Source organism: Lonchura striata, chromosome 20 (assembly GCF_046129695.1).
Source record: "Lonchura striata isolate bLonStr1 chromosome 20, bLonStr1.mat, whole genome shotgun sequence".
Taxonomy (NCBI): Eukaryota; Metazoa; Chordata; class Aves; order Passeriformes; family Estrildidae; genus Lonchura; species Lonchura striata.
Window position 1 is genome coordinate 1492839 of NC_134622.1, and position 10629 is coordinate 1503467.

Consider the following 10629-nt stretch of genomic DNA (forward strand, 5'->3'; position numbering starts at 1 on the left):
GCTGAGACACCCTCTCCTCAAGCCCCGGACACCCCCCGTCCATCCCGGGGCCGGGCACCCGGAGGGACCCCGCGTTCCCCGGCAGCGCCCGGCCCCCCGCCCCTCGGTCCCGGCAGGGAGCGCGGAATAATCGGCGGGGAGCAGCCGTCCCCCTTGGTGCTATCGCTCTCTGCGGGATTTGGGGGGCCCGGGCTGTCGCGCCCCTCCCCAGCCCCAGAGCTGACCCCGGGGGGGGACACAGGATGAGGGGCACCCCACATTGGAGGAAGGGAGGGAGGGAGGGAGGGAAGGGGATGCCGGCAGCGGGGGCTGTGCGGGGAGGGATGGCCCCGTCAGCCTGGCCCCCACCCCAGTCCCCGCGCCCTCCCCGGTCTGGGGGGGCCGCGGGCAGGAGGGGCTCGGTCCCTTCACGTTTCTCACTTTGCTATAACTGGGTGGGACGCCCTATACAGAGGGACTCGCTTCTGACAGACTAATAAAGGACAAGTTTTTAAAGGATTCTGTGTTCCATGTCCATGACCACTCCCTGCGGCGGTGGCAATGGTGCAGGGGTTCGCCCCAGCCCGTGCCACTGCACAAGCCTGGAACCGTGCTGGGTCCTTGCTTCAGGGCTGTTGCTTGTCCCACTGCATGGTCACAGCCCTGGGACCCACGGGAGGGGCGGGGGGACAGCTTTGACCTAAGGGTTGCCCATGCCTTTTCCCACAATGACAAGCCAGGGTTCCAGGGGGAGGTCTGTGCCCTGGCCTGAGGTGTCGGGGATGTCTCTGCCCTGTCCTAGTTTGCCAGCCTCAGGACCCATGAAAAGGTCTGTGCTCTGACTCACAGTGGGGGCCTGGGGGTGCAGGAAAATGTCTGTGCCTTGTGCTTGGTGACAGCTTCAGGACCAATCGTGCTGTCCCTGCCCTTGGTGACAGCCCAGGGGGTGACATCCATGTGCTGTCCCATGGTAACAGTGCATGGAATGAAGGGGGCATCCATAACTTATCCCACAAGCCCGAGAGGCAGGATGAGGCCCGTGCCCCTTGCCATGGTGGTGGCCTGGGGATGCAGGGAGATGTCCGTGCTCTATCCCGTGGTGACAGTGTGGGGAGCGAGAGAGACGCCCATGTGATGCCCCACGGGCAAATCTGTGTGCTGACCGGAGTGACAGCTTGCGGCACGCGGGGACACCCGTGATGGCCAGTAGCGGGTGTGCCCTGCACACGGGGCTGGCCTGGCATAGCTGGGGACACTCGTGATGGTCAGCGGAGGGTGAGGACGGCCCCTCCGCCCCGTGAACTGCGCATCCCCCGGGCCCCACCGTGCGCATCCCCCGGGCCCCACCGCGCCCCCCGAGCCCGGCCCGGCCCCACCGCGCTCCCCGAGCCCGGCCCCACCGCGCTCCCCGAGCCCGGCCCCACGGCGCCCCCCGAGCCCGGCCCCACCGCGCCCCCCGAGCCCGGCCCCACCGCGCCCATTCCCTCCTGCTCGCTCCGGGCCCCGCCCCCGGGCCCCGCCCACCCCGGCCCCGCCCCGCCCCGCCCCGCGCTCCCGCGGCCCCGCCCCGGCGCGCGGCCGCGCAGGCGCGGTGCAGGCGCCGCGGTGCCGCCCGGAGCCGCAGCGGCAGCGGCAGGGCCGGGGGGCCCGAGCGGCACCGGCAGCGGCACCGGCAGCGGCAGCGGCAGCGGCAGCGGCAGCGGCAGCGGCACCGCCTCCGCCACAGCCCCGGCGCGGCGCGGCGCCGCCAGCGCGCCTGCATGAGGTTGATGCTGCTCTGCTGCACCTGGAGGGACGAGCCTATGGGAGAGGACGAAGGTGCGTGACCCTCCGAGCCCCCCCGGCTGACTCAGCGCTTCCGCCGCCGCTCGGGCCCCGCGCCCCCTCAGCCCGGCTCATGCGGGCCCTCCCGCCGCCCTGCGGCCCCCCGCATCCTGCCCGCATCGTCCCCAGCCTCCTCTTCGGCATCCCCATCCCGCGCCCATGCACCCCCAGCGTGCCCCCTGCACTGCCCACCCAGCCCGCATTACCCCTGCATCCCCAAATGTCCCCGTGAGCCCGCATCCCTCCCTGCACCCCCTCACCCAGACCGCATCCCTCCCTGCACCCCCTCACCCAGACCGCATCCCTCCCTGCACCCCCTCATCCAGCCCGCATCCCTTCCTGCATCCCCCACTGCATCCCTCTCTGGTCTGTGTCCCCCTTGCGTCCCGATGTCCCGTGTTCCCCCACCCACCCGGCGCCTTCCCCACAGCCTGCCTGCATCACCCTCCAACCCTACGCCCCCCTCTGAAGTGCCTGTCCTGCACCTTACGTTCCCCGTGGCCCCCCACACGTCCCCTGCGCTCCCCAGCCACCCTGCATCCCTCTTGTACCCACAAATCGCCCCCTGCACCTCTCACTCGTCCAGCCCACATCACCCACTGCATCCTCCACTGCTCCCCTAAATGTCACCCTGGATCCCACCCTACATCACTCCCCTGGCCTGAATGCCTCTGCACCCCATCCAGCCTACATCCCCCTCACACCCCCAAATGTCTCTGCATGGCCCCTGTTCACCCTGCATCCCTTCTGCACCCCCAGATCTTCCCTGTTCCCCCAGTTCAGCCTCCATCCCCCATCCTTCCTTGTACTGCCACCCAACTGCATTCTCCCCTGCACCCCCAAATCTCCCTCATCCTCCATGTCAATAACTGTGCATCCACCCTGCATCCCTGCCTGCCCCTCCCAGCTGCACCCTCCTGCATCTCCTGCTGCACCCCTGTCCAGCCTGCATCTCCTCCTGCACCTCCACATGCCCCCTGCATCCCCACACTTCCACATCTCCCCCTGCACCCTCCATGTGCCCCTCCTGCAGTCCCCATGCCCTCCAACCTGCATCCCTCCTGCACCCCCAGATCCCTGATATGCCTTCCTTCCCCTCTGCACTCACTGGGCCCCTCATAGCTCCCCACACCCCCCCAAGACCTTGCACCCCCAGGACCTCTGCAGCCACCTTGCACCCCTCTGTGTGTCCCCCATTCATCCCCCACCCTGCACCCCTCTTTGTCCCCCCATGCACTGTGCATCCCCCAGAACCCTCTGTACCCCTCTGTGTTCTCCTGCATCCCCCAGCACCCATCCAGCATCCCTGTGTGTCCTTCTGCATCCTCCATCACCCACTCTGCACGTCCCAGTGTCCCCCATTGCACTGTGCGTGCCCCAGCACCCACTCTGCACCCCTCTGTGTCCTCCATTACACTGTGCATGCCCCAGCACCCACTCTGCACCCCCTGTGTCCCCTCATTGCACTGTGCATGCCCCAGCACCCAACTGCACCTCCCAGTGTCCCCCATTGCACTGTGCATGCCCCAGCACCCACTCTGCACCCCCCTGTATGTCCCCCCATTGCACTGTGCATGCCCCAGCACCCACTCTGCACCCCCCTGTGTCCCCCAAAACCCCTCCAGCACTCATCCTGCTGTCCCCCCATGCACCCACCAGCCATCCTACACCCCGCCATCCTCCCTGGATCCCTTGCCCCTCTGTGCCCCCATGCTGCCTCCTCTGCCCTGTCCTGCCCCTGCCCTGTCACCAGCCCTGGGGCCATGGGTGCCACCACCGACCTTGACCCGTTGCAGGATCAGTGGGCAGGGGATGGGATTCACCACCCCGGGCAGAGGGATTTGGTCCCGCCTGTGGCTGTGGGTGGCCCCGGGGCTGGCTGGAAGGGTGACAGCCCTGTCCCTTGTGTTCCCCTGGCTGCAGGGACCGAGCTGCCGGTGTGTGCGAGCTGCGGGCAGGGAATCTACGATGGGCAGTACCTGCAGGCGCTGAAGGCTGACTGGCACGCCGACTGCTTCAGGTGGGACCCGCCAGGGACAGCGGGGACGCTGGGGACACCGAGGTGGATGGTGTCATGGACATTGGAATGGATGGCCTTAGGGACACCGGGATGGCATCAGGGACAGTGGGCTGCTCTGCAGGGACAGGGACAATGCTCCCTTCCGTTCCAGCCACGGCAGGGACACGCTCGCTCGCTGGAGCGTGGCTGTGGCTCCTGGGGTGCTCCAGCTGAGGCCAGGCCTGGCGGAGGGCTCTGCTGCCTGTCCCTCACTGTCCCCTCCTGCCGGGTGACAGGGCGCGTGTGGCTGATGTCACCCGCCCCCCTCCCTCCCAGTTTCCTCTTTCACTCGAGCTGTTGGAGCCCCGAGAAGGAGAAGGAGAAAGGGCCCGGGTCAGGGGGCACAGGGGTGTCCAGGACCTGAGAGGGTTCACTGTGGGGCTGGGCTACCCAGGGTTGTCCCCGGGGTGTGTCCCTCTTGCTGGAGGAGGAGGATGCTGGCGGCGGTGCTGAGGAAGAGCCGCGTCCTGAGCACTGGAGCCAAGTGAGTGGCAGTGGGATTGAAGTGGGAGCGGGTCAGGACGGGCTCTGCACCCCAGGGAGCCCCGGGGGGCTCAGGGGGCTCAGCCTGTGTCCCCCGTGCTCGGCTGCCCCGCTCTGGGCCGTCAGCCAGAGCAAAGCCACTACGGGGCCGCAGATGGATCCGGTCCCCCCGGATGAGCGGCTTCCGGCAGCGCTGGGCCTGCTGAAAGCTTTCCTCCTCCTGCTCCTGCCCTTCCTCCTCCTCTTCTGCCTCGCCCCTTCTTCTCCTTCTCCCCCTCCCCTTCCCCTTGTCCTGCGTTTCCCCCTCCTCTCCCTCTCTTCTCCCCCTGCTGCTCTTCCTCCTCCTCCTCCTCCTCCCTGCCCCCGCCCCCAGCCCAGGGGAGGTTTGGTGCTGCGTCATCGGAGGGGGAGTCCTCGTGCGGTGACGTCATGGGGTGGGGAAACTCCGCGCCATGACGTCACCGCTGGTTGGTATTCCACCTGCGTGGCCGGGGGCGGGGGGGGGGACTGCGACAGTCCCCGGGCACCCCCGGCATCCCCTGCAGTGTCCTGCAGCAATCCTGCACCTCCAACAACACCCTGGTACTGCACATCCCCTACAGGAAATCCCCTACAGCCCCCCTGCACCCCCTCTGCAACCCAACACCATCCCGTGCTGCAAATCCCCTACAGGAAATCCCCTACAGCCCCCCTGCACCCCCTCTGCAACCCAACACCATCCCGTGCTGCAAATCCCCTACAGGAAATCCCCTACAGCCCACCTGTACCCCCTCTGCAACCCAACACCATCCCGTGCTGCAAATCCCCTACAGGAAATCCCCTACAGCCCCCCTGTACCCCCTCTGCACCCCTCACACCCCACAGCATCCCCTATTGCAAATCCCCCACAGGAAATCCCCTACAGCCCCCCCCGTACCCCCTCTGCAACCCAACAGCTTCCCCTACAAGAAATCCTCTACAGCTCCTCCTGCATCCCTCAGCCCCCTCCCCAAGAGGTTCTCCCACCTTGCAGCCCCCTGCACCCCTTCCACAGCATCCTCTGCACCCATTCAGCGCTCCCCTATAGAAAATCCTCTCTGGCTCCCCTTCTGCACCCCCAGCCACTCCCACACCCCCACAGCAATCCTCTCTGGTACCCCCTGTCCCCTCCTGCACAGTCTGATGTGTACCCCTGCTGCTGTATCCCAGAACTGACAGGCCCCTCTGCACCCCTGGGCACACCCTGCTGTTGTCACCCCCTGGTCCCCCCAGCAGCTCCCCCACCCCTGAATCCCTTGCAGATTGTCCCAAGGCTGGCATGGCCCTGGCCAGGCTAGCGTGTCCCTCTGGCTGTCAGTGCCAGGGTGGGGAGTTTATGACCAAGGGGGCATGACCCTCTGTCCCTGATCAGGCTGGCACATCTGTCCCACAGAGGGTGGGGCATCTCTCTGTGTATCCATGACCAGGCTGGCATATCCCTGTGTGTGTCCATGACCAGGCTGGGACATCTCTCTGTGTGTGTCTGTGCCAGGCTGGCACACCTGTGGTCAAGCTGGGACATCTCTCTGTGTGTGTCTGTGCCAGGCTGGCACACCTGTGGTCAGGCTGGGACATCTCTCTGTGTGTCTGTGCCAGAGACACACGCAGACTGGCACATCTGTCACCACGGTGTCGTGTCAGTGACAAGTCTGGCATATTCTTCTGTGTATCTATGACCAGGTTGGCACGTCCCTGTGTGTGTCTGTGACCAGAGTGGACATCCCTCTATCCATGATTAGGGTGACATGTTCCTCTGTGTGCCCATGACCAGGCTGTGACAAATGTGAGCAGGGTGGCAGACCAATGACTAGGGTGGGACTTCCCTCTGTATGTCTGTGACCAGACTGGCATGTCACCCTAGTCATGGATAGAGAGACATGCCCTATCTGTTACCAGGGTGGGATGTCCCTCTGTAACCAGGCTGCCATACTTGTGACCAGTCTGTCTCATCCCTCTGTAGATCTGTGCCAGGCTGGCACTTCTGTCACCAGGGTGGCATGTCTGTCACCAGTCTGGTACATCCGTCTGTGTGTCTTTGTCCAGGCTGGCACATCCATGCAGGGCTGGCGCTTCCCTCCTCATGCCTCTCTCTGCCCCACATCCTGTCCCTTGTCCACCCCAGTGTCCCCATGTGTCCCTGCAGCCCCAGCCTGCACTGTCACCTCTGGAATCACCTGCTGTCACCCTGGGGATGGTGACACATTGATGCAGTGGCCCTGCAGCTACATAGGAAGTATGCTTGCCCAGAGAGTGGGGTGGGCAAGCACTGGCTGTGCCCCGGGGTGACAGTAGGGACGAGGTGACAAGGGTGTCCCTGTCCCTGCCGCAGGTGTTGCGAGTGCGGGGCCTCCCTGTCACACCAGTACTACGAGAAGGATGGGCGCCTGTACTGCAAGAAGGATTACTGGGCACGCTTCGGGGAGCTGTGCCACGGCTGCTCCGAGCAGATCACCAAGGGGCTGGTCATGGTGAGCACCACGGGGTCCCCAGGACACGGAGCCTTGTGCTGAGCTCCTGAGGAGCAGGGGAGGTGGGAAAGGGGTGCAGACCCCCAGCACCACTGGGTGTGTCATGGATGCCGCCTACCTTTTAGGAGATCCTGCAGGTCCTTGCTGGGGTTGGGAAACGCAGGGGAGAAGCTCAGGGTGGTGGGAGATGTTTGTGCAGCCACCTCTAGCTTGGTGGCACTTCTGTCCCCACCTTTCCATGACTCAGCCTGCCCTACCGATGGCCCCAGTGCACCCGTGGGTACTCCCAGGCCCCTCCGAGCCCTGGCCCTGCCCTCGGTGCCTGGACAAGGGGTCCCGGGGCTGATGGCACTGCCCACAGGTGGCCGGGGAGCAGAAGTACCACCCCGAGTGCTTCAGCTGCCTCAACTGCCGCGCCTTCATCGGGGACGGGGACACCTACGCGCTGGTGGAGCGCTCCAAGCTCTACTGGTACGTCTGCTCTGGGGAGACCGGGGGGACACGTCCCCTGGCACCCCCACCCACCCTCCCGCTCTGCTCCCCACAGCGGCCACTGCTACTACCAGATGGTGGTGACACCGGTGATCGAGCAGATCCTGCCAGAGTCGCCGGCCTCCCGCATCCCCCACACCGTCACCCTCGTGTCCATCCCCGCCTGCTCCGACGGCAAGCGCGGCTTCTCCGTGTCCATCGACCAGGGCTGCGGCACCGAGCACCCGCGCACCGTGCGCGTCCGAGAGTGCGTCCCTGTCCCCCTGCCACCGGCCCCTCCCCAGGGCTGGGGCATCCCCTGCCCCTTCTGCCCCTGGGATCCATCCCAGGGAGGAGGAGGGGTGGTGCTAGGCTGTCCTCATTGTCCAGGGGTGGCCTGTTGGGACCGTGGTGACGTGTGCCCAACTGCAGGGGGGTTTGTGGGGGCCGTGCTGGTGTGTCCCTGACTGTGCTGGCATTGCCTCATATGCCAGAGTGGGCTCTGGATACTACACGTGTCCCTGTGTGGTTAGGGTGGCTTGTGGAGACTGTGACAGCATGTCCTCGTCCAGGAGGTGACAGTGGGGTCTTACACACCCGTTGGGAGTGTCCTAGCACACCCCCCTGATGGTGACAGTGTCGGGGGTCTGACCCCACCGTCCCCGCAGGGTGGACCCGGACTGCATCAGCCCTGACATGAAAAACTCCATCCACGTTGGTGACCGCATCCTGGAGATCAACGGGACCCCCATCGGCCACGTCCCCCTGGATGAGGTACGGTCCCCCTGTCACACCCCAGCCAGCCCCACTTCCGCCGCGTCCCCAAACCTGCCCCATCGTCATTTCCCTGTGCAGATCGACCTGCTGATCCAGGAGACGAGCCGCCTGCTGCAGCTAACCATCGAGCACGACCCCCACGAGCCCCTGGGCCAGGAGCCAGGGCTGGCAGACAGCCCCCTGCCTGCCCTGTGCAGCCCCCTGCGCTTGCCAGCCCCCGCGCCCTGCGGGGACCCCGCTGCCATGCGCCAGCGCGCTGTCACGTAAGGCCAGCTCTGCTCCCTCCCCTGCTGGGTCCCCCCTGCCCCGAGCACTGCCCCACTGACCTCTGCCCTCCATCCTGCAGCAGGAGCTGCAGCACGGACAAGTCCCCGGGCTCGGGCTCCGTGGGCTCTCCCGCGTCCCAGCGCAAGGACATCGGGCGCTCCGAGTCCCTGCGCGTCGTGTCCCGCGCCCACCGCATCTTCCGCCCCTCAGACCTCATCCACGGAGAGGTGCTGGGCAAGGGCTGCTTCGGCCAGGCCATCAAGGTGGGCAGGGGACACAAGCGTGGGGGTCTCGGCTCCCCAGGATGGAGGGGGATGGCTGAGTCCCTGCACTCCTGGCCAGGTGACGCATCGGGAGACAGGCGAGGTGATGGTCATGAAGGAGCTGATCCGCTTCGATGAGGAGACGCAGAGGACCTTCCTCAAGGAGGTGAGGGTCCCCTGTCCTTAATCCCCCAGGTTGCACGAACCCAAGGGTGACCCAGCCCCGCGATTGCAGCCCTGCCTGCTGAGCCCACGAGCAGCAGCTCTGTGCAGGGGGTGTGGGAGCCTTGGGGTGTCACGGACACGGGGCTGAGGGGGTCTCCTGCAGGTGAAGGTGATGCGCTGCCTGGAGCACCCCAACGTACTCAAATTCATCGGGGTGCTCTACAAGGAGAAGAGGCTCAACTTCATCACAGAGTACATCAAAGGGGGCACCTTAAGGAGCCTCATCAAGAACATGGTGAGAATTGGGGGAGGCAAGTTGGTCCTCTACCACCCCACAGCCACAGGGGACTGGGGGACCCCTCTTCGTTTTCTATTTCCTGGCAAATTCCCCTTCCTGTCCCCCAGGACAGCCACTACCCCTGGAGCCAGCGGGTCAGCTTTGCCAAGGACATCGCCGCTGGCATGGTGGGTGCCACCATGGGATGGGTGGGTGGGGCAGGTACCGGTGAGTGGGGGGACCATGGCATAGGTGTGCCCCTGCTCTCAGCCCACCTTTCCCTCAGGCCTACCTCCACTCCATGAACATCATCCACCGCGACCTCAACTCTCACAACTGCCTCGTGCGGGAGGTGAGTCCCACCTTGGCGCTGGCCTCCCCCAGCCTGGCTGGTGCTCTCAGTCCCTGTGTGGCTCCCCCAGGCCTCACCCCTCCCTGTGCCCCCCAGAACAAGAGTGTGGTGGTGGCTGACTTCGGGCTGGCGAGACTGATGGTGGACGAGAAGAGCCAGCCCGAACATCTCAAGAACCTGAAGAAACCGGACCGCAAGAAACGCTACACAGTGGTGGGGAACCCCTACTGGATGGCCCCCGAGATGATCAATGGTGAGGGAAATGTGACCAGCCAGGGCTCTGTCCCCAGGCAGGGGATGATTGGTGGGGCTGGGATGGGAATGTGTGTCATGGCCTGGCCCTGTGTCTGCAGGGAGGAGCTATGATGAGAAGGTGGACATCTTCTCCTTCGGCATCGTCCTATGCGAGGCAAGTGCCCCTGGGGCTGGGGTCTGGCATGGGCACTGGGGTCCTCATGGCATTTGGGGTCACTCCCCCAAGGTTGGGGTGTCGCCCTTGGGGTTGGGGTGTTTAGAGTCTCTACCTTAGGATTGGAGCTTTTTCCCTTGGGCTTGGGGTCCCCCTTGGGGTTGGGGTCCTCCTTTTGGGGTTGAGGTCCTCATAGTGCTTGAGTTCCCCCTCTTAGACTTGGAGTCCCCCCTTGGAGTTGGGGCCTCTCTCCTTTGGTTAAGGGTCTCCCTGTTGGGGTCTCTCCCTTCGGCTTGGGGTTTCTTCATTGTATTTGGGCTCCCTCCTGGGGCTTGGGCATCTCCCCCTTGGGGCTTAAGGGTCCCTGTTTGAGGTTCCCCCTTGGTGCTGAGCCCACTACCCCCAGATCATCGGCCGGGTGAGCGCCGACCCCGATTACCTGCCCCGCACCACCGACTTCGGCCTCAACGTCCGGGGCTTCCTGGAACGCTACTGCCCCCCCGCCTGCCCCCCCAGCTTCTTCCCCATCGCCGTCTGCTGCTGCGACCTGGACCCCGAGAAGCGGTGGGTGGTGGGGATCCCCAGGGGTCCCTGGGCAGGGAACGGGGTGGGGACAGAGCCGGCGGAGCTGCCACGTGTCCCCCTCGTGTCCCCCTCGTTGCGCAGGCCGTCCTTCGCCAAGCTGGAGCAGTGGCTGGAGACGCTGCGCATGCACCTGGAGATCCACCTGCCGCTGAGCTCGCAGCTGGAGCAGCTGGACCGAGCCTTCGGGGAGACGCACCGGCGGGAGGGGGGACTGCCCGCGGCCCCGTGGTAG

At 65.5% G+C, this 10629-nt stretch overlaps 1 protein-coding gene across 1 annotated transcript; it reads left to right on the forward strand.

The window, feature by feature from the left end:
- The first annotated feature begins 1673 nt into the window (after positions 1-1673).
- LIMK1 (LIM domain kinase 1) lies at positions 1674-10629 on the forward strand. Its single transcript, XM_021540403.3, has 16 exons — positions 1674-1797; positions 3727-3823; positions 6693-6831; positions 7193-7302; positions 7379-7570; positions 7971-8076; positions 8158-8342; positions 8426-8609; positions 8689-8775; positions 8938-9069; positions 9180-9239; positions 9338-9403; positions 9500-9656; positions 9757-9812; positions 10219-10376; positions 10479-10629. The coding sequence occupies exons 1-16, from the start codon at positions 1740-1742 to the stop codon at positions 10627-10629; spliced, it is 1938 nt and encodes a 645-aa protein (XP_021396078.1). The 5' UTR covers positions 1674-1739.